At 38.1% G+C, this 20,199-nt stretch overlaps 1 protein-coding gene across 1 annotated transcript in view; it reads right to left on the bottom strand.

The window, feature by feature from the left end:
- Nucleotides 1–1,258: 1,258 nt before the first annotated feature.
- Nucleotides 1,259–20,199, bottom strand: part of GABBR2 (gamma-aminobutyric acid type B receptor subunit 2) — a 477,500-nt gene continuing 458,559 nt past the window's right edge. Inside the window, exons 17-19 of the mRNA XM_064506758.1 lie at nt 19,503–19,632; nt 10,253–10,370; nt 1,259–3,740 (exon numbers count right to left, since the gene is read on the bottom strand). Coding sequence (XP_064362828.1) covers nt 3,575–3,740; nt 10,253–10,370; nt 19,503–19,632 — 414 coding nt within the window. The 3' untranslated portion in view covers nt 1,259–3,574. The remainder of the gene's footprint in view (nt 3,741–10,252; nt 10,371–19,502; nt 19,633–20,199) is intronic.

The raw sequence follows: 20,199 nt of genomic DNA, 5'->3' as shown, positions 1-20,199 counted from the left end.
GCCCCAAAAGACTAATCCAACCTTGGGGAGAATAGATGCAGTGTATACAATGATGTAATGAACAAACATGTTCTAAAAAGCTCAGAAATTACTTGATTTTAAACCCTTAAGAAACAGCATAGTAGCTTTTAAAATAAAGAGAAAACTGGAAAAGTGCCTTCCTTGCTCTTCCCTTATCATCCTTAATTTTATTAATTACTTGACAGAAGTACTTCAAAATTACTAAACTTCCATGAGTTCAATAAAGATTTTACTGTTTTATGGTAAGCATTTTTGTTGTGGCTGTGGAAACTCAGCTGTTTGGATAAACTTACTGACATCTCCCTGATGTTTTCCTCTTTATCTCTCAGAGAAATGTTTTGTTGTGTTCTGGTTTCCTATTACTCTTGAGCAACTCTAGGTTGCTCACATCCTCCCAAGATTTCTGGCTGAATATGAGTTTCACAACAGAATCTTTCTAGAGGGTTTTTTTTTTTCTTTTTTCTTCTTGAATGAGCTTTGATGTATCTGAGTTTCTCCTGCCATCTGGTATTCTGTATTGAGATTCATGATCCATGTTGTTTGCTCCTCACTAGTATTTTCTCTTTAGCATGTGTTCTTCAGTACTCCTACTTCAATCAGAAATCTATGTGAAACATGCTTGTCTTGTCTCTGAATCCCGTCATTCTTCTTGTTTTTTGTTTCATTTTATGCTGGCTTGAGGATTCTCCTGTTAAAAAGCAAACAACTGAAAATGCTCTTTCCTCTTGCTCACTCAATACCCTAAATTCCCCACCTCCCCCATATTCTGCCATGCAGTAGAACCTGATGTAGAACACAGAATCTACTGCCTGTGCAAAAATGGATAGACAGGCTTAGTACATGCTTTCATGAAACAGTTGGGGACTATCCTCAGAACCATCTCATTCACTGAAGCAGAAATCTTATTATATAGCTAGAAGATTTGTTCAATTTCAATAATTTATATGAACTATTCAGATCTTGCTCATTCTCCTGAACTCTCACTCACCATGATTCAAGAGAGAATAATATGTGTATTTAGTCTGGTTTGGATGTAGATTTTTTGAATATGTTTGATGTACTTTTTTCCCCATTTAAAAAGGGGCTTAGGCCACTCATCAGTACTCCAATAATTGTATTCAGGGTGGAAACAGGTGTGTCTATTTTCTTTAGATGTGAATCCTTCAATTACTAGGATTTGACCTACACTTATATATAGTTTTGCTGTGGGGGAGGAGGACACTGAGTCAAAAAAAGCTATGTTTTCTATATTTTATTCATAAAAACAGATTTGCAATGGTTTATTAAAAATTGATATCATGCAGTATAAGGTTCTACAAGAAATTCTTCATTTACATTTTATTCTGGCAGTTCCAGTCTAGTTTAAAGCATTTGTGCACTAACATCATTGGAAAATGCCATTGGGGCACAGCCTCTTCATAAATTTACAGTACATTTTTGCTGCAGTATAAAAGAACAGAAACATTAAATAGCTATATTCACTTGGTTGGTCTTGTCATCTGCAGTAAAGTAAAAAAAAAGTTATGAGAGAAACTACAGTATCATCAAGACAAAGAATGTACTGCATGGTTTAAACCTAATAAACATCACACAGCCAGTATTCACGAAGAGTTACAGACACACACACACACACACACACACACACTCACCTCCAATGGTCCGATACTTCTGAGATTTTTTTCCTGCTAAGTTGGAATAATATTTCTACAGAGATGTTGTGTATACATTATATACAATATTGTTATTTTCTCTTTTTAAAAATTAACATTCCTTTTAAAATAAACGAAGCCCTGATGATATTAATAAAGCAAGAGAATACTGTCAATACACATTGAGTGACAATGTCAGTGTTTAGTGCTTAAACAGAGTAATGAGTTCTATTTTATTTGTGTCTATACTTACATGTTTTTGTTCTAAAAGCTACACATATTTCCATAACCTCTCTTACTGTATGTGCCAAGTGAAATATTCTGTGATGCTCCTGATTGTAAGATTCAGATATATATTCATGCTGGTTTTGGCCACTATGAAGTGTGTTTTATTTTTAATGCAGATTTATGCTAGCTTGTCAAAGCTGCAAATAAGTCCCTCAGCTAATGAACCTCTTCATGTGCTTCAGTCATTGCTAATTTGTAAATCTTTGTAGCAACTTCATTCCAAAGGTTTGGTCTGAGATGCACAGGCATTGATCAAAGAGAATTGAGAGCCCCATGGGTGCTTCAGGTATTTTTTTCCCCACAGTATTAGCAGACAACCCTGGCAGTGAGATGGTACACTTCCAGTCCCCTGGAAAAAGAAGTTGCATGTATATCTCACTCGTTTCTGATGGACTGGCTTCAGAGCTGGTTGAAATGCCGTACCTCTGCCATTCCTCCTAATTACTTGAGTTTGGGGCATAGAGCTAAAGTATAAAATTGTTATGTATTTTCACAGTTCAAATAAAATAGTCTATGAGTAAGTTCGATTTGTCCCTCTGATTACTTACTATGACTGTTACATGCACAGGTACAAAGCAAACACAGTGTATATTAACATCTGTGTGCTCTTCAGGCTTTGTCTGCAGCTGCAAAGTGCTGTGGCCTAACCCCTCCCACTTCCCAAAACCACTGAATTAATTTTATTGTCATTATGTGTGACATAATTAAACAAACTGTGAAAAATAATCCATGCTGTGACTTTAAGACTTTACTGCTCATCTGTCCTCAGCTTCTTGAGTTATCAGCTGTAGGATTTACCAGCCAGCTTGGTATATTATTGTTGGTAGTGTTTATTCTGAAACAGATGCAGAAATTTGTTAAAATGAAGCTGCAGATGGTCAGCACTGGAATCTGGCAGTCACTGCCATCATCCTTGGAGAATGGTAAAGTGCTCCAATTCCAACCAGCAGCTATCTAGCTGGTAACAACTCAGAGCTATAGCTTCAGCTTTTGCTTCGGTCTCATGTATAGTTGCTAGTTAGAGGTGAGCCTGCTCACAGCAATGCAGGGTCTCAATGACACCCGAGGAATCATTTTTCAAAATCCTTCTTTCTTACCGAATATCATCACTGAAATGAAAACAAGCAAGACTAACCAGTGCAGAATGTTTCCAGCAATTTAATACAACTCTTGTAGAAATGAAGTGCATCTATTTCAATAAATATGTTATAGCTCAACCACTGTATTTTCCTTATATGGATACAGTATTGAATTGCATGTTCTCAGCAGCCACATAAAGCTCAGTGACATTTGAATGTTTTTTCCTAGTGTCTTTTTTGCAAGATCTGTATTTCCCAGCCTCCTTGTTGCCGGTAGGAATTTGGGAAGAAACATTTTCAGTGACTTCTATGTGAAGAAATAATGACTTCATGAATAAGGCTACAGATCAGAATTCTTGTGTATCTCTCTCTTCCGCCTTCCCAATGAGTAACACTGGTACTCCTGTGATGATGGCCTCAGCAGTAGTTCTTCTGTGATAAGAGCCAATGTTATATGTTTGTAGCAGTTCTATGTCAGATATTGAGTCCAGTCATTGAGTACTTAAAAGCAGTTCAGGAAGCACTGATCTCCCTTTCCTACAGCCCAGAAACCATTACTCGAAAGGATGATGGCACGTGCCTGTGCCGAGGACTGGCACTGGGGCTTACGCATGGACTGGCACAGCTAGCATCAACTCCTCCTATGGATGGCAAATAGGCATGATGAAGAATGGGCAGCTGCAAAGACAGACGACGCTGTATGCTGTGAGAGAGACAACGAAAGAGAAGCATTAGCCAAGAGGAAAATGTAATATACTAAATGTTTGATATGTCTGCAGGTTGCTGCAAGAAGATTTTCTGTGCCTGCTGCTGTGATGGAGAGGGTTAATGCCAAGTGCATTACACTTGCTGCTGTTGAGCTGTGCCACTATTGTGTTATTTCCCTTTGTTTTGGGGGTTTTTTTTTTTGGTTTTTTTTTTTTTGACAGGCTGGACAAGAAAAGAGAATCTAATGGCACATTCTCAGCTTTCCACAACCTTCTGAAATTCCCAGGCACTTTCATATTAGATGTTAAGCTGCTGATACTGGAAAAAGGGAGAATCTTAAATTTGCAATGAGGGCATATAGCTTAACAACCTCCTTGCAAAGTGATCTATCATATGAAAAGCAGTCGCTACGTGCATAGAGATGCCTGAGGTTACAGACTGAGTTTTAAGCCGTGTGTAACTTTTAGCACATGGATGTTAAAGGTTGCTTTTTTGCAATTCCAGCTAAGGCAAATACACATGCATGAAGGGAAGGAACTCAGATCACCAGCTTTTTCAAAATAGTTCAACTTTGCAGTTTAGGTCAGTGCTTATAAGGTGCTGAATGCTCTCAGGTCCCTGCAGTCACTGCTGCGGGACTGCCTAATCAGCACTCTGAGAGTATAACCTCCCATTTATACCAAAATTCAGTATTTAGGAAAGCAACATTCTGTAGCCAATTTTCCTAGAAGATTGACATCAGCATAACTGATAGGGTTTTTGTTGCTTTTTTTGTTGCATTTTTTTTTAAGGGAGTTCTAAACCATGAGCACAGGGAGCCCAACTAACCCCTTCTCCCTGGAGAGGACAGTCCCTTGAGACAAGGGCATTGCCACTCCCACACTGTGGATATACTTTTACAACAAAATCAAAATCCAATTAAGTTTTATCAGTGCAAGAGATGTGATTAAGCTGTTATCAAACCAGGATTGTCTTTCCATCTGGAGACCTTCACTCTTGAAATGAGAAGGAACTTTTTAAAGAGAAAACAGATGTCAAAGGGACAGGCCTGAGCTGAAAACCAGTGTTTTAATTTCAGAAGAAAAATGTCCATACAAGGCATTATATCAGTACAATAGTGTTTCAAATTTATATTTCCTTGTAAGCTGCCATAATCACTGTGTGTAGACAGGCCCTTATAAGAACTGTATATTTGAGAGTGTGCCTTTTGACAGCATTTCTGATTCAAATGACATTTCATTTCTCTTTTGCTTTGTGTTAGGAAATGGAGACTGCTATCAAGGCATGCATTGCACTTTACTTTCTTCACTACTGCAACAGGTCTTGTTAAATACAGAGATGAGGTGGAAATAATTGCAGTCTGCTGAACCAGAAAACTCTCCCCCCCCCCCCCCCCCGCCAACTCCATTTAAAAGCTTGGTGCAATATAAGCCACTTCTATTTATCATTGTACTGCTAGCAATGCATCCCTGGGTTTAAATAAAACCCACCCATTGTTATTTTACCACTGTGCCCTACTCTTTTTGGTGACATCAATAAAATCATGCTTTGTTCCGAAGGACTGCAGAGGTGGCATGGCTCACTGTTTTCATGTGCTGAATTCTTATTAGCCTGGTGCTGCAAATTGTAACTCTGGCTCTCATTCCAGCATCAAACACAGAATTGCCCATGCTTATTTTCCCACCAGTGTAACTGCTTGCTTTGTTCAACTGCTATGGACTTCTCATTAAAGAACTATTTGAAGCTATTCCAAGAGAATCTAGTTGCGTAATGGAGCGAAAGGAATTTTTTTCACCCATTTAAAGGTTAGCCATGCCATGGACAATGCGTGTTTAATTGACTATGCCAATGATGGCTGCAGTGAGTGCTTTAACTATATTTGAAGTTTACTTTCACTTGAAAACCTTGTTCCTGGAATTGAGGTGGAGGAGTGTAGCCTGGACACTAGAACACATTTAAGAGTTTAGGCAAAACTTTTAAGGGGAAAAAACAAAACGAAACAAACAGACTCAACAGAATCCAAACAAGACTGCTATATTCTTCTTAAGTGGAAGTAAATCTTCTACATTGCCTAACTCTGTGTGAGATGTTTTTGCTCCATTATCAATGCTTTCCCCCTTCCTCTGCCCACAATTTATGTCAATGCTTTTCAAGATGATGGCATACAGATTGTTTCAGGTTGGCTATACAATAAAGATATGTCAAAACATATGGTCAGGTATGCTGGTATGGAAATCGTTAGCAGGAATGGCTTGCTAAAACTGCTGCTGGAGATTGAAAGGAAAGGTGACGGCACACGCAGAGCAGTGACTCATCAGGGCACTCTGTTAGAATAAGGCATATATCCTCAGCTCTGTATAGACATATCATTTACCAGGAATAAATAAAATCACAATAAAAGCTTGACTTACAATGTACATGCACATGGGAACACTTCTCATGATGCTACAAGGTGGAGGCAAAACATTTGATAAATATTTTGGTTCTGTGTTGCAAAAACTGTAGGTTTCTGATACATTGATGAGATCGATTTGGTAAGTGGGGAGACTGAAACAACTGGTGCTGGAAGCTAAAGTCTTAAGATCTGTGGGAATGTGTAAACTACGTCTAAGTATTCAGAGTGCACATCTTTCAAGTCTTTAAACTATTAAAATTGATTTTTAACAATTGCTGGAAAGCTGGAGAAGTTCTAAAAGACTACATTAAAGCAAAATGTTGTGCTAGCAAGCAAACTAACCTTTCCAAAGTCCCCTTATTTTAACAACAGTTTTGAGTAGGATCAGAGACAGACCAATATGAACTGCAGTTAGTTAAGAAACAGAATAAAGGAAGCGTGTTCATGCCAAGGTACATGGTTGTAATGCAATAATCCAGTCATAACCAACCTTTTTGATAAGAATATTTGTGTGATAAAATTGAGGTAATTGACTCCAACAGTGTATTTGACTGTCTTTTAAATTCTGTTAAAAGTAGAGCTTTAGCTCAAAAAATATTGAAGTAGTTTCTATTACACAGGTTACACAATGATTAGCTGCTTTGAAATTAACAAAAATAACCACATATAGGAAATTGTCATCCAAAGTGGCAGGTTTTAGTGGGTTCCTGATGTATTTGTCATCATTTTTACTCAGAGATCTGGAAGACTGTTACATATTGTTGTTAAAATGGGAACAATATGAATTTTAACAGCACCAAAAACTAATTTACTCTGTAGGTCACGCTCATGAGATGGGACAACATGCAGGAATGAAGCTGCAAAAATGAAATGTCTTTAGAGGTTTATACTAGGTATCCCACTGAATGTGCTTGTGCGGCCACAGTGCAGATAAGTGGACTGATGTGATCTTTAGATAAGTAAGCAGGACCTTATCAGGCCAGAATACAAATAGTATCATGATTAATATCTCAGCATACTGCAGTAATAAAATTTTTACTGAAGCAACATGTCTGGACAAAGTATGCTGATCTGCCCTATCAGATCACACACCTAAGGAAATGATAAAATTGACTTTGCATGATCCATATCCCAATCTGGCCCGGGAAACAAAATATTATATGTAAATAGCTGGTTTGGACTGCTCTCTGTACATGAGATGGATTGGCATGGTGCAACTTGCGTCCATGAAGCTAAACTCTCCCCCAACAGGGTTTACACATGCCAGATTGTGCCTGAGCGTCATTGGTGAGAATACTAGTCAATAAAATCGTGTTAGGGAGTATGCTAATCAGCAGCATGGAAAATTGTAGCGTAGTGCTTGAGCCTGTGCCCTGGCACTGCTTTGTTTACTGTCAGTAGTATTGTTCTACAGTATGTAGCCAGTGTGAACAGGATAGAAAGTGGACAGCACTTCATTGTTGCTGCTCATCTCTGATGGTTTGACTGGGTATGGCAAATTTTAAACAGCACTATGGACAACCTATCAGATCCTACCCAGCAGGAAATGGAATAAGAGGCAAAGGGATTTGTTAATCATCTACATGAATGATCTAAGGCTACACTGCAGTCATACAGACTGTATTTTTCTTAGCTTAATGGTTCGAAATATTAGCCATGTTCTTCCAGAAAAATAAAACTTTTTTTTTTCATATTCTGATTTAGATTATATAAATAGCACGCAAAAACAAATGTGGAACAACTGCCTGCACTCATGAGTCTGAAGTTGTGCCTTCAGTTTGGATACAGCATAGGATATGGAATCACACTTGCACTTCATCAAATGTAGCAATAATGGTAAGAAGGAATGAAAAAATCCACAATGAAACTCTCCTCTGTGCTCTACAAGAACACTGAAACTGGAAGATATCAGATTTCTAGAGTTGTTAGTGTGGACAATGAGAGAAAGCTGGGATGATTCTGCTCTAGCACTTCTGCAGGCAAATTACTATGTTAGTGTCCTCCTTTTACAGGTTTGTGGCAAAAAGGAAATATTTCTCAGATGAACAATTCTTATGATTTCTGTTATTGAAAATGAATAGATTCAGCTAAAGCTGAAAACTATGTAACTATTTCTCCCTCAGATGTTCTATATACACAGTGAAATGAGACAGAGAAGACACAAGCTGCAATCTGTCTTTAATTCTTGACAAAAATGATAGATTTAATAACTATGGAAGGTCAGAAGTGCTGCCATGCAATTTGGAAAATAGAGTATGCATGAATAGGGATTTTCTTAGAAAACATAAAGTCTGGAAAGGTACCAACTGTTGTAAAGAGAAAGAATCATAAAACCCTAGTCCTGAAGTCTGCTATGGTCTCCTTTCTGTGACCTCATATTCTATATGAAACTTCATTCCATGTGTCCACTGTGCCCAAGCTGTGGGGCTCTGGTAGCCCAAACTGCCAATGCGTCATCAAGACATTAACCCTTGGAACTGGTGCAGTCACAGCTGTGTAAGTGCTGAATGTCACTGTTTTGATTTAGCAGGACTTTAAACTGCTTTCCATGAATGTCAGTGATTGATTGCTTAGATCTGCACTGACCTGCTCTTTAAGACTTTTAGGAAATCTCAGTCTTCCCATCAGTTACTGCCAGCCTAGAGGGAGCTCACTGACTTACGCAAATGACACAGCTCCTGTATCAGGAGGGCTGGATTATTTCAGTGTCTATTTTTTTCTTAGTATGTCTCTTAATGTAAGAGGGCCACATGTGGATGAGGCTGCATTCATCTACTCACCCTACATTTTTTTCCTACAAATGGGGCTGGAAAAGGATAGATCTCTAATAACCATGCATTAAAGCACTCTTTCCTGACCTCATTAAGTCAGAACTTTCTCAGTGAGTGCCCTTTTTATGAATGAAATAATCAGATATTTTAGCTAATGGTGACTTTTGTGTATGGGGGGGCAGAGGGGTTAGCGATCATGTGGGTTTCTTTTTATTTATTTATTTATTTTTCTGTGAAAGAATGCAAGAAAAAGTTACAACTCTGCATTTTCCTGCATCAGGCAATAGAGGGCAATAAATGACATCAGAAAAGAAGTTTGCTGTCACTTATGTAACATGTAAGTCAGTCTAGTATTTTAACTTATTACATTTTTAAATAAAATTATAAATTGCCCAGCACAAAACTGGTAAAATGGTACTAGTTTAACTACACTACCTTAGAGAAATGACTTGTTCTGGAGACAAATAAGCATGATGCTTCTTTTAGCTTTGGCCCACAGCAGGCCCTGCTGAGCTGTTGATGAATTTATTATACAGAGAGCAAATATATGATATAGAGAGCAAAGCTGATACCACAAGATTCTTTCTCCTCCATAAATCTAACGAGCTCTTTTTGCCAGCCTCTTCTTGTAGCCACAGCATTATTTCTAAGGGAAGCTGTTTGGTCCAAGCCTTCCTATGCCCCACTCAGCTCCAGCTGCTCTGGTGACATTGAAATGCCCTGAGAGTGTTTTTATTTCTCAGTTAACTTAATATCAGAGAAGACCATAGAGGACTGTGCACAGCATGGACCCATCTAGATTGTGTGTGGAAGGACCTGGACGACTGAAAATAGTCATAATGCATATGTGCACATGTGAGCATCCTCTTCTCTACTTTATATATTGTTGGCTTGGGCACATATTGGGCACAGCCTGTCGACTAACTCTCTACAAAAACTTTATATACCATCCTATGGGTGTTTCTGACAAGAGAAAAGAAATATGTTAGTTTTGTTTGGGGCATATCCTCTAAATGTGGTGGGGATGGTGAGCTGCAAGCAGAGAGGCATGAGTGCTACAGAGTTTCTGTCCCCATCTTCTACTGCTGATGTTTCAGGCTGTGCATGGGGGCTGGCTGGATGAAAGTGAAGGTCTTTCCATTAAAATGCTTTAGAGAAAAATACGAGTTTGCTGAAATGTAATTATTGAAATTTACATTTTATCAATCAGGGAATCAGCTATCATCCAGAATAGAGTTTAAGGCTAAAACCATAGAAGGTATGTGTGTGCAAGCACATGTATACATGGGGATGAGGTGGGGTGCCTCTTTCTGTACCAGTATGTAATAGTGTACTACTTACTGTTCTGGAGAGTTGATATCTTCTATAGGATCTTTGCTTGTTCTGGAAGAGTCTGTTGTGCTCCATTGTGCTGGTGGATTTTGATCAAGATGATTTTTCAAAATTGCTTTCTCACCATCTAGATTGACAACACATTCAGTTTTACTTTACTATGACCAAATGAAAATACATTTTTAAATTGTTTCCTTTTAAAATTTCCTAGATCTTCATAGTGCCAAAAGGGAATACTTTGTGCCTCTATTCCAATACAATGTCAGGTTTCCCTTTGACTCTGGGGTACTCTTATGATTTCTGTGATGTACTCTTCATAAGAATGACTAAGAAGAAACAGAAAATGGACAAAACCTCTTTTTTTCTTCTTTTGCTGTCTCCCCCTCTATCTTTTCTTTTTTTTAAATCTTGTTGCTCACCTCTATGTAGCCCTACCATGTGCTCTCACCTAGTCTTAGACTGTGTAAAAAATTATTGCAACTGCATCACCATATTGTCTTGCACTCAAAAATTGTTACCTTTCCATATGAAAAAACCCTCTTATTTAAATCTTTCTCTAGGAAATCTATAATCTCATATCATGTAAACAATTAAGATGGTTACAGAAGTATCCCTCTGCTATCATTTAGAAAGGGAATTTTATTAATATCAGTATCACTGGTCCACAGGTTGTCTATAGGAAGGACAGATCCTGATATCATTAAGCTTTCTCCAGCAGTTCACTTTTCTGTATACTGATAGCATAGAAGACCGTCTTTTCCCTGCAAGTAGCTTGACTTAATTCTCATCAGTTCCATGGGAGCCGATGGTATGCTGTACTGAAATCTGTGGCCTCAGCCTCAGAAAAATGGGCAAACACAGACATTTTAAAAAGACTGTCTTTACTAAGGATCATTTCTATTCCCACCTGCTTTTTCAAAGTCTCCTGCTGTGTTAAGCCAAATAAAGTCACAAAGAAAACATCTCAGTAATGGGGACAGCATAGTTTTCATAAATTATTACAGAGCAGCTCCAAATCTTTCATAGGCACTTGTTTACTATACACACAGAAACAGTGATTGCTGTAGGCACTAAGGCAATACGGAAGAGGACACAAAGGTAAAAATTGGAAAAGTACATTGGAATATTTGAATTAAAAAATGGGCATGAGATGAAAAAGGAGGAATTAATCTGACACCAAATGAAAGTAGCACTAAAAATCCAGAATGAATTGAAGGCTGAATCTGCTTTTTCTGTTCTACTAACACTTAGAAGCCCCAAATACAGTTCAGGTCCCAGCACGCTAGGAATATCCACATTATCAATGAACACAGTAAGGTTACTCATGGAACAAAACAGACATCAGAAACAAGAAGTGAAGAAAGAAGGTGGAAGCAGAAATAGGAATATTTTGAGGGCAAACTCCAACATGCATAGTTACCCTCCTAGGTCATCCCTGATATTATTTTGTAGGATTCACTTTCTGCTGTGCAAATGTAACAAGCAACTTGGAAAAAAATGAATAAATGAGGATGCAAAAATGTGTGGTCATGGGGATCACTACAGCTCAGAAGAGTAGGAAAGAAGATGTTTCACTTCTTTTGCATGGCTGACAAGGATCTACATGACGAAGGAGGCAGCCAGAACATATGAAGCTGCTTCTGCTGGGACAAGAAAATGATAAGAAACGAGAGCTAAGCAGTTCAGCTGTAGGAAGAGGAGAAGTGTTTAAAAGGAAGATATGACAGGATTCAGTGATGGTTTAGATATGAAGGGAAGAGAGCAAGGAATCAAACCTGACAGTGGTTAAGATAAAAATCAATGAAGTCTATCATCCCAGGGAAGTCTGATGTTTTCTGGTATGGCATTTACTGTCATGGGAGTTCAGTTTTTATTCTCTATATATCGTATTTCTATGTATATTGAGCTTGACATTTGCATAAAAGGTTTGTGGTGTTTATAAACAGACATGTAGAAAAGAGCTCTTTTTATTTATGTGATTAAAAACAATGTTCAAAGCCTAGCTGACCTAAGCTGGCAATGAAAAATGCTGACTTCATGATACAGAATAAAATTAAAGTTCGGCTAATCCTTGCAGTTAGGGAGAGAAAAGGCCTACTGTTCATCTGTCTCAGAGCTCCTACTCCTTTGGCCAGGACGAGCAACCTTTTACAAGGCCATTGAAGGTACTGCTACTCAGGAAATGACTGGAGTATGCAACTGTTAGAGTTTCGAAGTCCCTGATTACATAGATTAATCTGTGTTGTCTGTCCTTAGCGGTTTTTTGTGCTTTCAATTGTACTGTGAGAGAGAGGGAGAGAAGGAGGTGGTCCCTGTCAAAAAGGTAGGGGATCTTGTTTAAAGTAAAACAGAAATCAGAAGTTGTGTGCCTGGGTAATTCTTTTTTGTTGTCTGGGGCTTTTAGCTTTTCAGGAAAGAGGTTTTTAGATTTTTACCCTGCAGACATGGAAATGAGAATCTTTTCTTTTTTCTCTCTCTCTCTTTTCCTCTTTCTTTTTTATTGATCTTTCATTTCAATAATGAAGACTAAGATTCTTACTTAGTCATATGCTTCCAGGAGCTAGAGTTTTAAGAAAAAAAACAGCATTTATCATCAGATGCACTTAAAAATCTTAAGGATGGAGGAAACTGATTTTATCTATGCGAACAAATGAAAGAAAATAAATGAATTGCAATGGCAAACATTCGAGTTTCCAATTTCCTTTGAAGTTTAATACTGCCTTGAACATGTTCTCCCATCTTTTCTTTCACTGACCAGTAAGTATGCCACTTTAAAAATGCCCTTCATTCTCAGGGGACTGTCTGCCACTGCAGATGATCCTGAATAAATTGCATTGGAATGATCTAACTACCTTCAGATTTGATTTTACATTAGCCAGAAACAGTTTCTAAGTGATTTTCACCTTCTTAGACCTCAAACAAGTACTCAGAAGTCTGAATAAGTGATGCCTGAGCACTTTCCATTTACAAAACCTTAGGAAGAAAGGACAAATAGATCTCAAGTGCCTCAGGTGGCAATCACTGATTGGTTCATTTGAAAACAAAACTTGCTACCCAGTTGTCAGTGAAAAGCAGAAGGCTTTTAGCACAGGAGCTTTGCCTATCTGCAGCAGAGAAATGACTTTGAATTACAAAGCTCCAAGCTGCAAGAACCAGATGCAGAGAAGCTCAGTGAAGAGGTCCCTGCTCCCAGCTGCTTGTCTTTCTCTTCGCCAGAAGTGACTCTCCCTTCAGTCCTGCCATACATATAAACACTCCACAATCTGGTTCTGTCAAAATTATCTGGATTGGCATTCATGTCATGCATGTTAACAAATACTGCTCAGCTGCAGGCAGAAAACTCCTTGTGACTTTCACTGAAGTATATGAGCCCTCTGATTTAACACTTGCTGCAGTGTCTGCCAAGTTTTTAGAAACTGCATTTCTTTACCTAGAAGTTTGTTTTGTTGACATCTGTACAGTGCAGCTTTATTGAACCTTTTCGCCACTATACTTTAATGGCAACATTCCTCTGATGGCTTACAGCCTGATGTCAGAATTGATGTTCACCCTAAGTCTTTCAGTTCCTCTGTTCTCACTTTGATAGGAAACGTATGTTATGCTCCACAAGGAAGTAACTGTGGTGTAATAATGATTTATAAAAACTGGCAGAGATAACGTTGCTGATTTACTAAAGAACCCCGAAAACTTTAAAGCTGAAGGTAGATTTTTAAGAACTACTGTAGTTTTTCACACTGCTGTTGTTTGGACAGTGAAACCAGACTAGTCAGTTTGATCACGGTCACTTTTTTTGTGAATAGTTTCAGGATAGTCTCAAATCTGATACCTTACTGAAAGCATGCAGTTTTGGGTAGATTGAAAAAGAAGCTCTCTCTCTTGAAATGAAAAAAAAAAATTAAACTACCATATACTCTCCCGGGTAGAAGAGAGAATTTCAGAAGAATTCTGAACTAAGCTCACAGCACTTGGCAGTCTAAGTCATGACTTCTGATAGTTGTGTTTTGAAAGGAAGATTTTTTTTTAAATAAAAGCTATAAATATTGTCTTTTAATTTATATAACCATAAATCAGAAGAAACTCCCTTTACTCCACATGTATATTTGTAAAATGAAAAGCAAAGACTGAAACTCTAACAGTTTGGTCCTGGGTAACATGAAGGTTCTCCCTGTTGAAAGAGAAATAGAAAGTCTTGTCTATATATTTTTGAAAGCCTTTCCTTTGAAACTGTGCTTTCAGACTCAAACTTAATGGTTGAATCAAAGAAACTTAATAGAAGCAATATTCCCCTCTTCTATCACAGATGAACTTCTCCATTTTGCTTGCATTTACAAGCAATATGCCTTTGAAGTTTGTTTTTCTTTGAGCTGTTTTTACATGCGGAAAAACTAACACTAGAAAACATTGGAGCGGGGTGACAACTGACAGTATGTAGGCATATCTGACATGCAAATGAGTGCTCTGATTCCTTTTAAAGCAATGAGTAAAGATTGTTTCCTGTCTCAAAACAGAAAAGTATTTCTGAGCAACCTGGGGTGCCTGCAGAGAAAAATCTTGCTAATGTGACCAGCAAAAAGGGAGTGTTCATAAGTGGGGACTATTACAAGGTTGTATCTTGCATCTTATTATACTTTCCATAGTGTGGTTGTCATTCATTAATTTTTCTAACACACTACTCTGAATTGTAGTGGCAAAGGTAGAAATAACTAGAGATTCTACTGCAAGATTTATTCTGAACTTGGTTTCATATGAAACTCCCACCATCTGTGAATCATTCATGTAGAAATAATTTCATTTAATAAAATGTCAAATAGAAGTGCACCAACGAGATTGTAAGATTCCATGGGTAACAAAACTAGTCAGCCTAACAAACACATAGTATCCTCCCTCTGTGCTTTTCCTACAGAACCAATTTCAATCCTTACATGCATGTATTTTTGACTTGCTTATACCTATCAGAGAACAGTATTTTGCCCTTCAATGGGAAAAAATGAAGAAAATTTCAGGGACCAAAGAGAGGGGGTAGTAAAAGCTAAAAGGAAACCTTTTTACAGCAATTCCTTTCATTAGTTATAGACAATGCCTATAAAAATTCTGAAAAACTACTCTTAAAACTGCATGGTGGAGCTCTTTGTTACTGCATGTACAGGCTCCTCTGCAAGTAAGATAGTGGCTGATATACCTGTGCTGCAGCTTCTGGAGGAAAAAAGCAGGAGTCTAGGCTGCTCTGGCACTTAAGTGGCTCCAAGTATAATCCAAATATTCCCAAAAGTATTCTAGTTTATGGCTCTTCTTAGGGAGCTGCTGTAAAATTTTTAACTTTTATCTCTGCAGCAACTTGCACTGTAGAAAGAATTACTTTCACCATGTCTTTGTTGTTTCTGGCACACCGTCTACACTGGTGCAGAGAGCCACTTCTGAAAGTTCTGGTGTATGCCTAAGTCAGTGTATTTCTTCCCTGGAACTGCATGGCACAACTTCTTTACAAAGCATCACAGTTAGAAGAATTTGTCCTTTTTCCAAATGCCTTCTGGGAAAATTCAGCTTTGGGTCCAACCATCAAGCTTGGCTGTCTGCTGAACACCACTGCCAGTTACAAGAACTGTCCAAGCCAGATGCTGCTGTCATCTGCAGTCACATCCCAGCCTTAAGCTGAGGCTGTAATGCAGCTCTGCAACTGGAGCAAGATGACCAGATCTGGTAAACAGCAAGCCAGGAGAAAAGCTAATATTGTGCTACGCACAGAGCTGAGGAGGCTAGCAGAAATAGTAATTCACAATGATCTGAGGAATGTAACAAATGAAGTTAAGGTGATGCCCCATACAAACATCTTATATTCAATGGAGGAAGCTATTTGCAGTCCCAGAACCATGGTCCATGGAGCATTTTGAGAATTGCTTGACTACACAAAGTTATCAAAGCAGCACAGACGAAAGCCTGTATAAAAAAGCAGTCAAACCCTAAACCACAAACTATATTTTCCTGATTGCTTTTCTTACATGGCCAATTGCTGTAGATGTCTCAGGGACATTATAAGTTTTTGAATAAGAGATGCATGTTTTGGATAATATCTCTCTTTACATGAGGCCTACTGAATTAAAACGTTTGTGCTGTATATAGATGGAGCCCCAAACAAGCAAATAATTGGGTACACCAGGAGTGTTATTATTAAAAACTAACCAGAACCCCCAAAATTACAAAACTGTGCTCGAGATCAGCCAGTTATAGGAGAGCACAGCTGTGTCTATCTATTCTGGATAAGGTAATTTAATGTTTGGCTCCTAAATCAATATTCAAGGTAAATGGAAGGAAGGAGGGAAAAATCAAATAACCCATTTTGGCACTTGGCTATAGATTAGGCATTTTGACTTTGGACAGTTTCTGAAGATTAGAAATATATTGAAATGTGCTATGACATTTAAGTTTCATTAGAACTTGTTTGAGAAGCATTGCATAAATCTTGTGTTATTATCAGTCATCTAAAATGCAGTGCTCTGAAATTATATAAGCAATAGCAATAGGGATACATGCATTACATTCTCTATGTCAACTCTTTCAGAACAGCAGGATGTTTTACAAAGCAGATTGATATAGAATTCAGCCATGTCCGTAAGATCAGTGGCAACTGCTCTGCTCTGATTTTTTCAGCTCCAAGTCAGCTGTTACTTTTGGCATCTCTCCACACTGTCCTGCTCCCTCTCCTTCAGCTCACATATTTTATCAGGTGCAAGCTGGACACACACCTTGTCATAACCTTAAAAACAACATCCGACTGGCTTCTCCAGTTGCAAGGTGGAGGTGAGAAACATGGCCACTTCTAACTCGTGCTCCTAAATTATTTACATCTTTTGAGACTTGTCTCAAGTGCTACCAGGGATACATAATGTCAAGTGCTGAACTTTCATTTACAAAAATTTGTATGAAATACATAGCTACAGAAAAGTTAGTTATGTCAGTCAGAATTAGCTTTCTTGTAGCTGTAGAGGCTAGATTTTTTTTAAAATACCATTTAAGTTATGTCTGTTTGCATTTGCAGAGAAGCAGCAGTGACTCAGCAGTGTGAATTCTCCACAGCCTTTTAAATGGAATGATCAAATTTTCATTAAAGTCAAATTTTAATTAAACACATGAGTTGACAGTTGGGATTTGATTTAGTGAGGTAAATACAGAGGAGATTCAGACACATAGCAAAGGTAGAGGGAAACAGGAAAAGAAGGAAAACATGAGGCAGAAGAAATGGAAATGGAGGAACAGTAAGGCTGGCAAGCGCTGGTTGATATGGTGGGTCAGAACCTGGGCATTAGATTGTCGGAGACGATTATGAGAGATTATAATCTGATATGACTTGGGTCAGAATCAGGATACTCCCTAATCTGATGCTTAGGGCACTTGCCTTCAAAATGTGGGGCCAAGCTTCAAATACCTGCTGCAAATTGGGATCCAGGTCTTCCTCATTTCTAACCTATTTAGTATAATGATGGCTAAGGGAACCATTGTTCTTTTTCTTCTGCTCTTTTTTGTGCAGGGCCTGATCTGGTTGGCCCATCCAGAAAAATGTGCCTGGGAACTGCAGTATGTAGAAGAATATCTACCTTGTAAATCCCAATAGTACATCGTTCCAAGGTACTTAGTACATCAAGGTTCGAGTGGTTTTAAGTATGCACCAAGTAGCAGAAATGTAGAAGTTAGGGAACTGTATCAGGGGAAACTTAGGAATTTTGAGAATCTTAGATGCTGGTGCTTAGAGCAGCAGCTGGCATCAATGTCTGTTGTGGATATAGGCACAAGTAAGTGCAGAAAGATTAAATTTTCTCCTTGATTTCTTTGCCAGCTCCTGCCAATGGAGTGCAACCTGCTGTGGGAAGCATCCAGTTCTAAATTTATACCCAACATACTTCTTGAGAATCATTTTTATGTTTTATATTCAAACTCAGACAGCTATTTGGCACAATGTCATGTATCTTTTCTGGTTTAAATATTATGCATCATTTATCATTTTTCCTGGAGCATCTGACATGAGTGAAACAATCTACATGTTGCTTTCAAACACTTGGTAAAACTGCTTCATCCCACTCACTGATGTTAGTTCTTGTTGCTGATCTCAGCCCAATAATCACATGCCTTCAGCAGCTATTTATGTTTTTCTTTTCTTCCTTTCCCCCCTTCTGTTTTTTTAATTTAAAAAAAGAACCATGGGAACTCTATGGAGCACTTGATTTTTTTGCCACAAGTTACACAACCAAGTGTCTATCCAGGCTCAAAATATAGAACTACATGAAAAAGTAATCTTGCCCAACCAAAATTTCAGTATACTTCAAAAGCATATATGATCTGTTGCTGTTGTTCCAAAATCATTCTTCAACAAATATTTTTACAGGAGTGGCCTCTGTTCCATTTAACTAAGCTTATGCTGCCACAGCAATAGGAAACTTGACCCTAGCATTGCAACAAACAGGCAAGTCTGTGACTTTCCAACACAGGGCAATTACTTTTTCACATATTCAGCTGTACAGAGTGATTTTCCAAAAGTTACAAAGTCAGTCAATACTAGAGTCAGAAATGGAAGCTGGGTGTCTTGGCTTCCACTTTATTGCACTGTATAACAGATCTTCTTGCTTCCCAGAAGTGAATTAGCTTTAATGGAAGCAATTCTTCTGTGTATATTTCTTGAGGGAGCGATGCAAGAGACATGATCGAAACAACTTAGGAATATTACAGTAGTCGTGAAATCCTTTTTTATCAGTTCCTAGGGAAGAATTTTCATACATGAGTGCCTTCAATTCTACATTTAGAGTCCAAATCAGCATTGAAATATTTACATGCATCTCTCTTTTGTGCTAGATAGCCATGTCCAAAACAGGATTTGAACATCCTACTAAGACAAGCACATATTAAAACTGGGCTTCCTAGAGTTGAAAGCTGGCTCAATTAACTCCCATATCTGAAACATTCTAGGACTGTCTTCCCTCCATGCAGCACAAAAAAGACTTGAATTCTGAACATAAATGCATTTTAAAATGTTTTCTGCTTTACCATGTGTAGTATATGCATAGGGCAGGCACACAATGGAAGATGACATACACACAGAGAAATAACTACTCAGCGGGTAACATATAGCTTATTGTGTGGCCCTGCATGCTTCCCATAATGCAACCAAAATATTAAAGATCTGTCTTAGCAAGATCTGAGTGCTCTGTAATCAAGCCACTGGTAGTCAAAATCTTAATGGGTAAAGTTTACTAAAGGCTTTACTAACTCTTACCTTTGCTGTCTGTAAAGTTCCGTATACTGAGAATGTCATTAAGGTCCTGATAGTGGTTCTGCTTAATGTATGTTGTTTTCTCAGGAGTGTCCTGAAGCTGCATTGTGACCTCTTCTAAGTCTTTGTCCAGCTGCAAAACAGAAAGAGTATGACTCATGAAAAATTCAAGAATCATTGCTTCAGGTATCTGCAGTAACTGCACAGCTTTCTATGATTAGAAGAGGAGGCAGGTGGTAATGCATTCACCACAGGATGGGAAATACAGTGTTCTTATAGTACTACTACACTACCTTTAAAATATCATGCTGTTTGTAGCAAACCACATTCAGCTGTGATATTGTATGCACAGGACTCTTGAGGGATAAGAACTGTTACAAGGTCAAAATAAAACCATAAAAGAAGAACAAGATTCAGAAGTTAACAGTTTAAACAATTTCAGATATTCTGCTGAATAAGAAAGTGATGGGCATTAGAATGCCCAGTCTGAAAACCTCTGAACTATTTATTATTTATGCATACAAATGTGAGATACATACCTATAACTACTTGTTTGAGTCAAATTAACTAACATTTAGCAGAATGTAACTGAAATATGGCAACAGAGTCATGTCTGTCCATGAAAGTGACTGCAGTCAACTTTACCAGAAATGTTTTATTTCCCTAAAAGCTGTTTTTGTTCCTCTTACCTTTCTTAGAG

This window comes from Dromaius novaehollandiae, chromosome 2, assembly GCF_036370855.1.
Source record: "Dromaius novaehollandiae isolate bDroNov1 chromosome 2, bDroNov1.hap1, whole genome shotgun sequence".
Taxonomy (NCBI): domain Eukaryota; kingdom Metazoa; phylum Chordata; class Aves; order Casuariiformes; family Dromaiidae; genus Dromaius; species Dromaius novaehollandiae.
Note: the sequence above shows the minus strand (reverse complement) of the source record. Positions and strands in the feature narration are given on the sequence as shown.